Below are 14,253 nucleotides of genomic sequence, written 5' to 3'. Positions count from 1 at the left end.
CGCTGGGGCAGAGCAAGAGGTGGGCTGGATCGGCACCATCCAGTGGTGAAAGAGAGGAGCCAGTTCCCTGGGGCCCTTGACATGGACCTTGGTGATGAAGGAGAAGGTCTTCTGCTTTGCATGTACAAGATCTCAGGTTCATTTTTCAGGTAACAGGTGATGTAAAGGAAGACCTTTTGCCACATGAGACCAGAGAGAGCTTCTGCGGATCAAAGTAGACTCTACAGGATTCAATGGACAAATACTCTGACTAACGTATTTCTCAATGTGCCTAATGATATTTGGATCAACAGGCCAGCTAATGTTTTGCCTGCACAGCTGGGCCAGGCCTGATTAAACCTTATTCCACTCTCAAGTAGTTCAGCTTTACCTCCCTCCAGCATGCGCACACACCCCCAAAGTAAAATTACACTGACAAAAATAAATAAATAAATAAATAAATAAATACATAAGCAAGCCACCAAATTCTCTATTGTCATAAACCTTTATTAGCAAATCTCACCATTTATACAGGTAAGAGCCATTTAAAATAATCCAGTTCTGTACCCCCCAAAAAAAAAAATCCCCCCACCACTTGTGGAGATTTTTAAACACACACACACACAAATCAGTTATTAAATAAACATCTTTCAAGTACATATATACATACAACTGTTGAGCAGAAGTTTGGTATCCCTTTGTCCCACTGAGCTGAGGTTATCTTATCCCCCTTCTGGAATATCACCCCTTCCCATCCATCGTCACAATGCTTTTTCCTCTTTAAGGCTTGGAATTTCTACCTGAGGTGGGGAGGACAGAAAGAACCAGGGGCATGGACAAACCCTCTGTCCCCAAATTTGGCCTTGCTGCATCTGCGAAGGCATCATCCTCCCACCCCCCGAAGTTAATGCCACAACTGTGGCTCCCATCATCTCACGGAGTGACCTGCACAACCATCCAAAGGTCGCCACCAGAGCCATTTGTAAGCACTTAAAAATTGAAGACCCAAGCCCAGAGGACACAACATAAGCGCGACACAATGCAAATTCAGAAATTATTACTAGAGTTTATTTAAATTTTATAGGAGGTAAAGCCATCCCATTGAGTTCTCATTTAGATAATCTCCATCAATATAAATTATTCAGTTTAATTTGCACCATGACCCAGGTTATCTCCAACAAATGGGGAAAAGTTTTTTTCTCTAAAGTTAATTGCTATGCAAAGGCAATATACATATAGATACACATATAGGTGCTACAGCATGGGGAAAAGGGAAAGATAATTCTTCCCTTCCCTTCCCTTCCCAGCTGCAATCGCCTTTGAAAACTGCCCCCTGGATGAGAAGTATTTCAGAAAAAAACACACCTTCCAGTGGCACAAACAGACACTCCAGGCTCTGGGGAATAGATCACTGGCCCCAGGAAATTGCTTCTGGGACGCAGTCCCATGGGCCTGGACCCAGCAATTTCCCTGGGAGCCACATGGTGCCTTTTTCCCATTTATTCCTTATTTTTATGAGATTCCTATTCTGCCTTTTTCCTGCAAGGTAACTTACATAATTCATCTCTTCACTTTATCCTCACCACGGTGAGGTAGGCTAGGCCGAGAGTCAGCGATAGGCGCAGAACCACCGGTGAACTAAGTGGGGACGAGAACCCCGATCTTCTGAGCCCCAGTTCGGCACTCCAGCTGCTGCCCTGCACTGAACTGGCGCTCTCCACGGAAAGCCTCACACCACCATGATCAGCCCCCTCCCCCTGCCGCCCAGCTGTTTTCACTGCCGTTGCGAAAAACATGCACACCCTCTTAGTAGGCTAGTAGAGTTCTTGCTCCCATCAACCCAAGGGAGCCTAGTCCTCTCCCAGGGACATGGAAGGCCTTGCAGCCTTCCCTGTTGTGTCATATTACCCCACCCCAAAACCAAAATCCAATCATCTTGGTACCCGAACCCCCCCACTAAAGTGCAACCCCACTCCCTGACAAAGGCTCTTCACACCTGCCAACACCTGCCTGGCCCTTCCCTTGCAACCTTTCCTCTCCTCAGAGCCTTTGCTTTCTTGCGGTTCAGCTAGTGGAAACCTGAATGGGGTTCTTGGTGGGGGGAAGCTGAGGACGGAGGTCTGTTTGTTAGCGACTGGCCCAGCCCCCCGGCCTGCTTGGAGGGCGGGGCGCTTAGGAGGCAGCCGACTGGCTCAGCAGCGAGGTCCCAAACTGGTAGGTGAGCTTCTTCTTCACCTTGCGGATCTCCCCCGTTTTGCTGTAGTTGCGCAGAGCCCTGGCCATCTTCTGGTAGGTCATTTTCTTGCGGTTGCCCTTCTGCTGGCCCCAGCGGTGGGCCAGGACCTCCTTCTGCTTGGAGGAAAACTGGAAGATGCCTGCTTCACGTTGCACCCACCACACACACTCCTTCATGTCTCCCCGCTCCAGCAGCTCCAGCAAGAACTGGTAGAGGCGCAACTTCCGGCGGGAGCCTGAAGAGAGACAAAAACACTCCGGTCAGCAAGCGGATGATGATTTCCTCAGGCTGCTGCTTGGGTGAAGAAGGACTTTCCCAAGTGGAAACTCTGCCTGCTGTATCTACGCATGTTACATTTGGCAACTTCATGTAAATAAATGAATGTCAACCCAAAGAAACGCTGTACACTTGAGTTATTAATTCTGCACATACTTCCAGCTCTTGTTTTGTTCTTGTGGTCAATTGTCCTACACTGGACTGTGATGGATTGATCAAGGTGACCTCACATCTTCTGCTTGCATGTTTGGGGATACGTAATTCTGGAGTTCGAATTCCCTTGCCCCCTCTGACTCCCACCTGGGTCAAATCCAGACGAGAGATTCTCATCCAAATCACTGTCAGAAGACACTTCCAGGTTCCGGCTGTCACTGCTGAATTCCTCTTCTTCTGATGACGGGCTGGAGACTGTTCTGGATATGGGGTACTGACCGCATGGGAGGTAGATCTGTGGGGGCCAAACCATGAAAAAAGCATGCCAGGGAGGTAAGAAAACCTGGATTTATTCAAAGGGAAATCCCAAGCTCTCACAAGTTAGGACCAAATCACACTTACACACAGAGAGACACACATGCTCCACAAATGATCTCCTGAATGAAATTCAATTACCTAACCTGAGCCTTTTTGTGGTCTACGGGGGGGGGGGGGGGGGAAGAAGGCAGGTTTCCAGATGTTTTAGATGTTCCCTATGGGGGGGGCAGAAGGCAGGTTTCCAGATGTTTTAGATGTTCCCAACCATGAGCCAGGCTGCCCGGGAGGACTATCTTCTGCCCAACTTTGGCATACAACACAGAAGAGGGGAACATTTTCATCCCTCTGCCCTTCCTAAAACCACAACTCCACAAACTTTGAATGGTTCTACAAAGCTCCTGTGTGAAGTTGGCTGAAGTCTTGAACTAAAACACTTTTAGAGGAAGGGTATATACGACAGTGTTTTCTCAAGTGCTCCTATTTATAGTTTTTTGGATCTTTGGCCAATTATTGTTATGCCATTTTCTCTTTTTCTTGCTCTTGTTTTAATTCAGTTCTGATTTAATCTGAGCAGTTCTCTTGTGGGTGTGGGAATGTTGAATGCTCTCCCACATTTTCCCCAGTCAAAATCATCCCCTTCCACACATGACCAGTCTGCTCTACAGTGGGGACCCCCATAGGCACACACGTGGAAACAGGTCACAAGGTACAGAACACCCCCTTTTGGTTCCCCTAAAAATCCAGGACTTCTAACACATAGTGCTAATTCCTGTTATCCCCTATACAACCCACGGCTCCTGCCTTCCTCTCACTCTCCCCGCTTCTCTACCCTCCTGAACCCCCATGGTCCTTGCCCTCACCTGTGTGTTGTATTCTTCCATGTTCTGGACTGGGATCATTCCATCTTGACTATAGGCGTTGCCCAGAGAGAGCTGGGGGTAAGATCCGGGCAGGTAGGAGACTTGGACGTTCTGCAGCTGGGCCAGGTGGCTCACCTCAAGGGCTTCATACCCGGTCTCTGGCATCTCTAGCCAGTTCATGCAGGCCTCTGAAAAGTTACCCATTATATAAGCGTCAAGGAAAGGAAAAGAGCCAAGAAATCAGGCTGGCTGTTAAACTCCCCAGCTCAAACCCACCATTTGAAAAACACCCTAGTGGCAGAGAGTTGAGCGATAGCCAGGCTTGTGGATAGATTAATGGATAAACTGAGCATTTCACTGGAACTCGGAGACGCACGAACAAGAGGCAGGCACAAAATAGTGGCCAAAGGGGGCAAACCTAATGCAAAACGGTGCCTTGAAGTGAAGCCAATTGCCCATTGCTCTCCAGAGCCTTCTACTAGGTCCACCTGCAACCATATTTAGTACAAGCCATCTAGAAATCAGCCAAGAGATCCTGATCCACTCTTCCAACCACCCTTTTCTGGGATTTCAGTGCACACACGAGATCTCATAATTTGGGGTGGGCAGGAATCCAACTGACTTTTTTATTTAAAAAAACTTTGCTGAAACCCAGGAAGGCCTAGTGATCTCCTCGTCCCTCTTCCAAGGTCAACCCTGACCATGCCTACAGCACTTTTTGCCCAGCTTTCCTGCTGGCCTTCCATGCAGCAACCAGCCTGCTCATCATCATCAGTGACAAGCGATTTCATGCTAGCAAACGAGTGGAATGACAGGTGTGGAGGAATGGCTCCATCCATCCCCACTCTGCCAATCGGCTTGTTCTCCATGCTGGCAGCAAAGGAAAAAGTGTCCATGCCGCAGAACCAGCACTGAAAACCAGTGGGCCAGGATCACTTTGGCAAAGTCGGTGGCAAAGTTTACCCTGTGCTTCTTCCTGGCCAGTGCAGAAATGCCAGCTACAAGGCTCTCTGCAGGTTTTTTTAAACATACAGGAACTGCAGGCTAGTGCCTCTCGGGGCTTGTCTAAACGGCTGCTTTGTATCTTCCTCTCTGCCCGTTCTCCTTCCTTCGCACTATGCGGTTAGTGGTGGGCAGTGCCAGGGCACTTGGGCTGCGAGGGCTCCGGTGCTTTGCTTGCACTCGTGTTCGTCCAGAGCCAAATGTTTGCTCATGGCACTGAAAGGTCATGAGGATGCCAGTATGAAGGGCTCACCATCTCCCTGCCCGCATCATGAAGCCCGGAGCCCGGATTCCAGCCTCCACCCGCGTCTCCCCTGTCCGAAAGCAGAAGGGGCCGAAGCGACGATGGCACGCCGGCTACAAAGGGCTTTCTGTGAGCCTGACAGCTGCAGGCCTGGGTCTGTGCAAATGCGTTAAGCCATCCATTTGCATAGTCACACGCCAGCAATCGCAGCTTTCCTCAGGAGGGGGCACAGTTTGAAAAACCAGGGCGGAGTAATGGGAATTCTTGGACTTCTTAGGCCCTATGCAAAGGAGGCGCCTGTGCCCATTTTAGGAGAGGAGGGAAACGCTAGGTTCAAATCAAGCCACCGTTTCAGTGCTATGAATGTAGATCCTCAACCCAACTAAAATGGTACCACCAAGACGGGCATTAGGAGGCCCGGGGGAACCAAATGGTTTGCAGCAGGAGAACAAAAGCTTCAGGGAGGAAAGCAGTGCTTTAGCTTCCTAAGAACCCTATGATTAAAAATGTTTTAATAAATAAATGATAAATAAATAAAAATGAGGTAGGTTAGGCTGAAAGACAGTGGCTGGCCCAAGGTCACCCAGCTTCATGGCTCAGTGGGGATCTCTCCCTGCTCTTAGCCTGACAGTTCCATGCAGGGCAGCGAACTGGGCACTGCTAAATGTTAATGGAAGTAGTGAGACTGAGAGAGAAGTGGGCAATTAGCCAGCATTGCTACAGGAGGAAGTGACCAAAGGAAAACCAGAATAAATTGGGAACAGCAAGCTGAAACGTGAATGCAAACATTTTCAGTAAGATGAACTACAGAAGAAGAGAAACTAAAGCAAAAAACAAGTTTCTGTATTTAGGAAGAACAGATACATTACCCAGAGAGAAAGAAAAGGAGAAGTTCAGGCAGATAGTCCCATTTTGGTATGAGTCAGTGAAAGGAAATTCAGTTGGTGATATTGGAAAGGGAGGATGTGGCACTGCAGGCATAAAAGCATAAAAGTAAAACAGGGCCACTTTGTTTTGTAAAACAAGCCTTTTAAGATGGACACAATGACAGACCAAAGCCTGAAGACATTTGATGCAGCTATCTTGATGAAGCTAAGGAGTTTCCAAGCCTGGCCAGTGCTCAGATCAGCTTGGAATTCCATAATGCAGCCTTCTCCAGATGTTTCGGACCACAAATCCCATCATCCCTGTACACTGGCCAGGCTGGTTGGGGCTGATGGGCGGTGCACTGCCAAGCATCAGCAGGCTGCCAGTCAGGAGGGAAAACTGCTATCGATAAGCAAAGAACGCTGTAAGATATATTAAAATCCCAACAACTCTCAGATACATTTGGAGTTGCTCATTCACACTGACCAGCTCTCTGCTTTTGGCATGGACGATATCAGCAAATCTGCCTTACGGCTGGGTGCCAGCTGGGGCACAGAGAATCGGGCTTTAATGCAGAAATGCAACTGATGGATGGCCAACTAGACAAGAGTGGTAAAGACTGTGCGACTGACCAGCACGGTGCAGAGGTTAGTACAACGGTAGGCAGCTTGAAGCCCTCCGGTTGTTCTTGGACTACAGCTCCCAGCAGGCCCAGTCAACATGGCCACTAGACAAGGATTATAGGAGCTGTGGTCCCCAACACCAGAAGAGCACTGGGTTACTCACCTTTGTGTTAGTATGTTTGTCTAGAGCTGGGGAAAGCTATCTCAGCCCTGCAGCTGACTCGATGACTTTGGATCAGTCACCATTTCTATCATTTCCAGGGTTGCTGAGAGGATACAATGAGGGGGCCTGAGGAGCAGAGGGTCCACTTAGCTCTCTGGATGAAGGGCAAGCCAAAACTAACCCAACGAATCCGTGCATGCTGTTGGAGGCACACTCCCATGAGCCCCAGCCAGCAAATCCAGTTGACAGGGACGAAAGGAGGCGCAGGTCAATGACATTTGCAGAACCGCTGATTCCTCAGTTCTATGCCACATTGGACCGCCTCCTTTAACCTGGTACCCTCCAGATATTCTGGACTACAACGCCCAGCATTCCTGACCATTGGCTTGCAGACTGCAGCTGTTGTGGTTAAACTCCAGAACGTCTCGAAGGCGCCAGGTTAGAGGAAGATGCTCTCGGCCTGTGCTCCAGTGCTGCACTACTTCCTAACACAGAAGACTCAAAGGAAAACCACACAACGGATGTGGCAGGGAGAAGTGGTGTTGTGAGAAATGCACGTCTACTGTGGAGGATATCGGTCTGGATTTGCCTTGAGGCATGGCAGCCACAGAGACAGGCCGCTGTGGGACTGAAATACCATGGTTGTAATCTTCCAAGTACTGTCAAGCCTTCTAAAGTCCCCTGCACACATCTGAACTTGGCAACTCTCTGCATATCATACAGTGTCCATATCAGTGGGAGGCTCTTGCTTGCCCCCCCCGCCCCCCCCCCGGCCCCGCCAGAAGTCAGGGAGCAGTCAGCCGAGTACATGACTAAATCCAGATTGTGCAAGCAAGGTGGGGAGAAACGATTCTCTTGCAGACTGGTGCTAAACAGGAAGGCATGTACAAAATAGACTTCTCCAGAGCGCTAACGGCAAGGCAACAGTAGCCTAGGCAAATCAGCACACAAGAGAAACAGAAAGTCTGTGTTTTGTGTGTGTGTGTGTTATTCTGTAAAAAGTGCACCCTTATGAGCAATCTCCAGACTTGGTCTCTAGGCTCTTGCAAGAAGGCACTACCTGATGGGTGCAATTTAGTACCGTTTTTAATGGATGCATTTCTAACTGATGTTATGTTTTCATAATAATTCTGTATTTTATTATTATTGTGAGTAGCCCTGAGCACTATTTTCAGCAGGAGGTACAAATGTACATTTATAAATACAACTCCCCCTTCCCTGTGCATACCTGGAGAGCAATCAGATTCTGCAAGACAGGAAGGGAATGTGGGTTCTTGTTTGCAGGGGTCATAAATGCAGCCATTTGGGAACTGAAAGGCACAAGGCAGGTTGGTGAGTGATTCCAAGAAGGAATGGGAACGGAAATACAGGACTCTCATCCCCCACTCCAACAAACTCATAGACCACAAGAAGGAAACTACGACCCTCGTGTTAATGGGCTTCAGCTCCCATTAGCCCCAGCCAACGAGGCCAATAGTCACAAGTGATGGGAGTGAGAATCCAATAACACAGGTTCCCCAGTCTATGCTGGAGTGAAGCACGCGATCTCATGGAGGAGACTATCCATGGTCGCTCGTCCTGATGCTTCTGGCGTCAGAGGCCGCATCCTATGTCCTTCGATCGCTAGGGAACCTGCGCAGGCGGGTGCTGCTGAATTTTTGTCCTGCTGAAAGTGAGTAGGGCAGCCCCTCCCTCCTCCTTCTCTGCCATTTCTTTTTCCTCTCGCTTTCCCCCTCTTCCTCCCTACCCACTGGGCTTCTGGGAGACCTTGCCATAGGTCTTGCACAGGGGTTTTGAAATTAGGCTGAGCACTGTGAGTTGCCCACTCCGTCTTAGAAACTACTCCCTTCCCAGAGAATTTAGGCATCCTAAGCCAGGTACTTACTGTGTATCCATACTGGGACCCTTCAAACCTGCCAATATAGAAGGGAAATTGTTAAGTAGCTAAATCTCCCCTCTTGCCCATCTCTCTTGCCCCCATGTAATTCACATCCTTTGAACAATTCTTAAAACAGGAAGAGGCCCTGGATGAAAAGTTTGTAGTGGCCCTTGATGCAGATAACAATGGCTATTTGTGTGTTTGCGAGTACTCCCCCATCAGAGGTGTGTGTGTGGGGGGGGGGAATAAAGGTTTTGTATGAATATGCAAATATACAGCGCAATGCTGAAAAACTTTGGTCAGAAATTTGTCCTTCTGTATCTCAATAGAGCTTTAGCCCAGGTAAGCCTTAGGTAATCAATCAACTAAAACTGATACAGAATCAACATTTGAGTAAGAAAGTATACATTCACGCAACAGTAGCTGTTGCTCTTATTTTGTTTATCATGGCAGCCATGGACTGTAGCTTTTAGACTGCAGCCTTATGCACAAAGCCAGCTGTTTGGTAGACTGCAGGGAGACTAATTCTGCTAGGAAGAAAGACATACATGTCCCATGTTCCTGGCAGAATTGCTGTGGGGTGCACAAAAGGCGTTGGGGGGCTGCCTACAGTCTCTGTGTTACCCACCCCGATTACTAGACTGAACTACCCATGAAAACAGACTTTTCTTATTTGAAAGGGAGGCTTGATCTTTATTGGGATTTAAGTCTTATGTCTAACGAAACTAATGATGAGCATGGGAATGGTTATTTCCATTTGATAGATAGGAGGTGCTGAGTATATTGGGGTTTTGTTGCCCTGTTGCAAATGCAGGACGATTTGCCGGGCAGAGACAAACAGCCTTATAAGGAAGCCAGCTCAGGAACTTGAAAACTGCTGAGGGATGGGGAATCTTCATTCTCTCCGATGGAGGTAAACTGTTCAAGGCTCCACGCCTGAGATTGACAAAGCTCTGTAGATTATGCACCAGGCAGTGAAAGTGGGTGGGAAAAGTGCTACACATTCTGTTTTTCCATCTCTCTCTCTCTCTCTCTCTCTCTCTCTCTCTCTCTCTCTCTCTCTCTCTCTCTCTCTCTCTGCCACAATATCAAGTTGGGCCACATATTCCCCACCCTTATTGTAAATCAACCCTGTTGCTCAGAATGGATGCTAAGTTCAGAGCAAGCAACTATGTAGAAAGGTCTGTTAATCACTGGAATTTTTTACTCTGTTTGATACACTTACAAGAATCCTTCTCTCCAAGGATCCTTAAGGCAGCATATATGACCATCCTGCTTTCCATTTAATCCTTGCAACAACCCAGTGAGGTAGGCCAGGCAGAGCGTCTGGGGCTTGCTCAAAGCCACCAATGAGCTTCATGGCCAAGTAGGGATCCCAACATGGGTCTCCCTGGTCCCGGTCCAATCACCAAGCCACGTAACTGTGGATACTCCCACAAGAGGTGTTTAATGGGGATGGGGATGCTGTAAGCCATGCACAAGGTGGGCTGCCTCACCAGTAAACTGGATCTTCTAGGTGCCCAATCTTTACACTCCCTCCAATTATTCAGGGCTCCCTTTGCCCACATTACAGCAGACAAACCAGAGCTACATTGGAAGCACTGGCTCTGTTCTCTGCTCTGTTTGCTGTTGGACCATGGGAGCTGCCATCAGCTTGTTGTGCCTACAGGCCTGGCCTGCACGGCAAGCTCTATGCTAGCCTGGGATCCCATTCCAAATCCCCTGATGGGTGAAAGCAGGAAACACTGCTACCAGTCCCAGGGACAGGATGGGCTAAGGATAGTTCCAGCTCGTAGTCAGCGCACGCAGTCTCTCAGGACAGAGGTCTGGTACAGAACTGCATTTGTCCAGCAGACACTTGTCTGTCCCACAACTACCAACAGATAAGGGGGTGACCATAAATAAGTCACGCCCTCCCTTCAGCAGTTTCCTCCTTACCTCACCACCACAATCTGCAAACCAAGCAAAATAACAAACTGCCACACTGGGTTTGCCACACTCTACGAGCAAATAACGCAGCCGCCATTGTGACATATTTGGGTATATTCTGTTCATACAGGGGCTAATCAGATGCCGTGATGGGAAACCCAGGTAGGCTATGAACACAACAGCACCCATGCGGCTTGTGATCCCAGCACTGATTGTGAGTGACACGCTGTCTTGGAGAAGGGAAGTATCAAACTGCTGTCACGATCAGTAGCCATGAATTTGGTCTCCTCCTCTCTTAAATCTTAAACTGCCCCAAACAGCCTTGGCTATTGGCAGGTATAAAAATGAAACAAATAAATACATTGATCCAAGTTGTTGACAGTCGTTTCACATCTTACAGTAATGAACCTGATGCATGTTTTAAATTATGCACTACGTGCTTTCTTTCATGCCAAATCTCCCACCACTCAAATTCGTTTAATGTTCTAGTATTAGATGAGAAAACCTTCTCCTCTCTACTGTAGATCCCTTCATAGTCCTCTGTCATGTCCACCCCGTGGACCTGCCATTTTGCTTTCCCCAACCCCACCAAGCTAAACAAACCCCAGACGCGGCCAACGTTTTCTTTCAGGAAAGACGCCTGCATTTTGCTTGCCCGTTTCTGCACCTTCTTCAGCTCTACAAGTTCTGACAGGAGCACACAGTAGGCCTGAAATAAGGGATGGAATCATCTGAGGGACTCTTTAGTTCATACTGAGGCCTCACACCTACACGCTCCATCCATTTATTGCCCAGGGATAACAACCTCGCAGCCTTCCCCAACCATGGCTAGGAATGATGGGCATTGCAATCCAGCCTGATACAATCAGACGGCTGTAGGACATATGAAGAGCCGGGCCACGGCCGTGGGTGCTTTTTGTGGTATTAGAGTCTGGAGCAACGAGCAGAATGGGCAGGGGCATGCAAAGTCAAGGTCCCAGGGGGCAGGCAAGGAAGCCGCATACACCCCTGACCTCCTCCTCCCCCCCCCCGCGTACACCCCCGACCTCCCCCCCCCCCCCCCCCACACGCCACCGTGCTTCAGCGTCACACTGTCACACTCTCCTGAGGAAATATTCAAATCTAGTTTTCCCCCACCTTTACAGGCCTCAGACTTTGCATAACAGGCCAGCAGAGGGGAAAGAAAGTGAGAGGGAGAAAGGGATGGGGGGGCACAAAGCACCCAGCTTCAGTCAAAAGGCATGGGGAGGGGCCGAGGGACTGCTAAGACCAGGAGGCAGTCAAGATTTGGAGGGTTCCTTCCTAAGGGGTTGCCACTAACATTTTCGGGCAAGGCTCCTGTGTCAAAGAGAACAAGCCAAAGAGGCCTGGCTGCAGGTAACCCTTTTCCCACCATGGTGTCTGCAATGCGGAGCCAAAAAACTGCAGCCGTTGAATCTCCCTCCACCCGCTTGCGCAACGGCCAAAGGCACATGTGGACTCTGAGACCCTCCCCACATGCACAGCCCCCTTACCTACCCACCCCCACACACTGATGCCACCTTCTTGGTCCTGGGCTGGGCGCTTGGCCCCAAGGCCTCGCTCCAGAGGGACCCCGGCTGCAAACCCAAAAGTACCCCCCGTGGGAGTCAGACCTGCTCCTCCCTCCACCCAGTTTACCATTGACATTCTGTGTATGGCATACTGGAGCCTACTGGGCTTAGGCTGGGGCTGGGGAGTGGGGTCTACCTAGGCGCCTATCAGTCACAGACTTGATCTTAGCTCTTGGCCTAAGCTACCTCGCAGGGGAAGGGAAGCCGTCCCGGATCAAAAGGTAACAAACATTCAAATGAGGGCAGCTTTCTGTAACCTGGTGCCCACCACATATGTTGGACTACAGCTGCAAGCATCCCCACAGCTAGGCCAGCACACCTGGAGCCCCCCAAGTCGGGGTAGGAAGAAGCTCCCGTGGGACTTATAACTTGTCATCATACAAACTGGGATTACAAGCTCCTAGTTTTTGGCTCGAAACACCAGGCTTCCAATGGCCCTTGAATTTATCCGAGGGACTTTTAGGCGGCCGCCCGCTTGTTTCCTGCGCATTGTAATTTATGGCTTTTAATGTTGCTTTAGAAGATCGCTCTGATATTGTCGAAAAGATATGAGGCCCTTGAGGCCACTTCAGTTTAACAATAAACCAAAGGAGACCTCAATCTCCAGCCGGAGAATTGAGCAGCGTTCACACCCCCTGCCCCGCTTCCCTCCCCTCTCCCAGCCCCCTCGCATGTCTCTTCCTCAGACCAAGGAGTTCGGGCACTCAGTTCCCCTTGCGTCCCAACCCTTCCCCGGCTCCTCTTTGCCGCCGTCCTCATCCAAGCGGCCTGCACGGTTTTTGCAAGCCCGCATGGCTTCGGGGCAGAGACCTTGAGCGGATGCAGCCGGGCACCGTGCGATAGAGCGCTGGGCGGACCCTGGAAGCGGAGAGCCACCTCAGGGGGCAATCGCCATACAAACCAAGTAAGAGAGGTGCCGGGGCTCACGCCTGCCTTAAATGCCCCAACCATCCCTTTTGAATCACGAAGACGTGCTGGTATGGTTATGATCCGCTCTGTAGGTGGTCAGAAGCCTCGGGCGACTATTCCTCCATTCGTTTGGGTTTTTGTTTTTTTTTAAATGAAAGGTGTGGGGAATTGCAAGGTAGATCCCGAACTCCATGGAATGCCCATATAGACATGTAAGCCCCTTCCTTCGGACCCGAACCGGTTTCCTCTCTCACTCACTGCGTGTAGTCTAAGTCCAACATCTTCAGCACAGCAGTGCGCGCTCAAGCGATCAGCCTTTGCAAAGCGGCGGCGGCGGCTGCCTGCGCTCCTTTCTGTTGCCTGCAACTTAGCTGGCGGCGAGGGGGGGATTTATATAGCATGACACGGTGAGGGGAGAGAAGGGAGTGATCTCACAGCAAAATTCCCCCAACTGAGAAAGGCGTGACTAGCCCAGCGAGCCTTACGCAATTAGGTTTCCAGTAGCAGGAAAAGACCGGGGGGGGGGGGCGGGTGAGATGGGGAGGCGCGAAAGTGCCACACTTTTGCAGGACAACAGATAGCTGGGTGAGGCCCAAGGCTGCCCCCCCCCCCCCCGATCAGGAAGATGCTGCAAAATCCCAGGCAAAGCTTGCGTTTTCCTCCCCCGCCCCCCTCCAACGCCTCCTCAAGCCAAAGGCGATCAAGGCTGGAGCCCAGATTTAAGTCCAAAGCAAGAGCCAAGGGAGCCGTGCTGGCGCTAATTAATGTGACTTGGCCAGGTCAGTGGTCCCCATCCCGAATGCGCAAGCTTTCGAGATCTCCAGATCTCTTCATTAGGCAAAATGTTAGAACTGTTAGTTGAGAGGGAAGTGGGGTGGAATAGAAGCAGAGAAAAACCGGGGCTGACTTGAAGCAATGATGTCAGAGCTGCAAGAGCTTGTGGAGGAGTAAAGTTTGCATACATAAAATTCAGCTCTGCCTAGCGATTTAAGGGCAGGAGTTACTTGCTTCATCACCTCATGGCTAGTGTGTCCTCCTAACCTGGAAAAATAGGTTAGCCTTCCAGACAGAAATCCAGCAAGCCTGATGGCTGAATGTGGATTGCAAGATGTGAAATCAGAAGGAACTAGTTCGGTGCCATGAGTATGGACTCGGCCTTAAGGGTCTGAAGTTCTAACCGATCGCGATTGCAGTGTTTGCTCCGGAGTAAACTCCACTGGGCA

General features: G+C 49.8%; 1 protein-coding gene across 2 annotated transcripts; it reads right to left on the bottom strand.

The window, feature by feature from the left end:
* Nucleotides 1-465: 465 nt before the first annotated feature.
* On the bottom strand, nt 466-13,406 carry SPIB (Spi-B transcription factor). 2 transcript variants are annotated; one of them, XM_044444714.1, is made up of 6 exons: nt 13,289-13,406; nt 8,607-8,634; nt 7,950-8,031; nt 3,823-4,010; nt 2,792-2,939; nt 466-2,450 (listed from the first exon to the last, which is right to left on the bottom strand). In XM_044444714.1, exons 1-6 carry the CDS (start codon nt 13,309-13,311, stop codon nt 2,152-2,154), a joined length of 768 nt encoding a protein of 255 aa, XP_044300649.1. In that variant the 5' UTR covers nt 13,312-13,406; the 3' UTR covers nt 466-2,151. The 2 variants fall into 2 exon arrangements, with proteins under 2 accessions (XP_044300649.1, XP_044300648.1); XM_044444713.1 differs by lacking the exons at nt 8,607-8,634; nt 13,289-13,406 and having other exon boundaries at nt 7,950-8,526.
* Nucleotides 13,407-14,253: the final 847 nt, after the last annotated feature.

The sequence above is a fragment of the Varanus komodoensis genome, unplaced genomic scaffold (assembly GCF_004798865.1).
Source record: "Varanus komodoensis strain SLA01 unplaced genomic scaffold, ASM479886v1 scaffold45, whole genome shotgun sequence".
Taxonomy (NCBI): domain Eukaryota; kingdom Metazoa; phylum Chordata; class Lepidosauria; order Squamata; family Varanidae; genus Varanus; species Varanus komodoensis.
The sequence above is the reverse complement of the archived record's forward strand: the minus strand, read 5'-3'. Positions and strand labels throughout refer to the sequence as shown.

Excerpts from the sequence above, each read along its gene's own strand:
- SPIB (XM_044444713.1), bottom strand. The coding sequence starts at position 8,121 with ATGAGTTTGTTGGAGTGGGGGATGAGAGTCCTGTATTTCCGTTCCCAT. Across the intron at positions 4,011-7,949 it reads AGAATCTGATTGCTCTCCAG|AGGCCTGCATGAACTGGCTA; the intron begins GTATGCACAGGG and ends GTAACTTTTCAG. Across the intron at positions 2,451-2,791 it reads CTCGTCTGGATTTGACCCAG|GCTCCCGCCGGAAGTTGCGC; the intron begins GTGGGAGTCAGA and ends GTCTCTCTTCAG.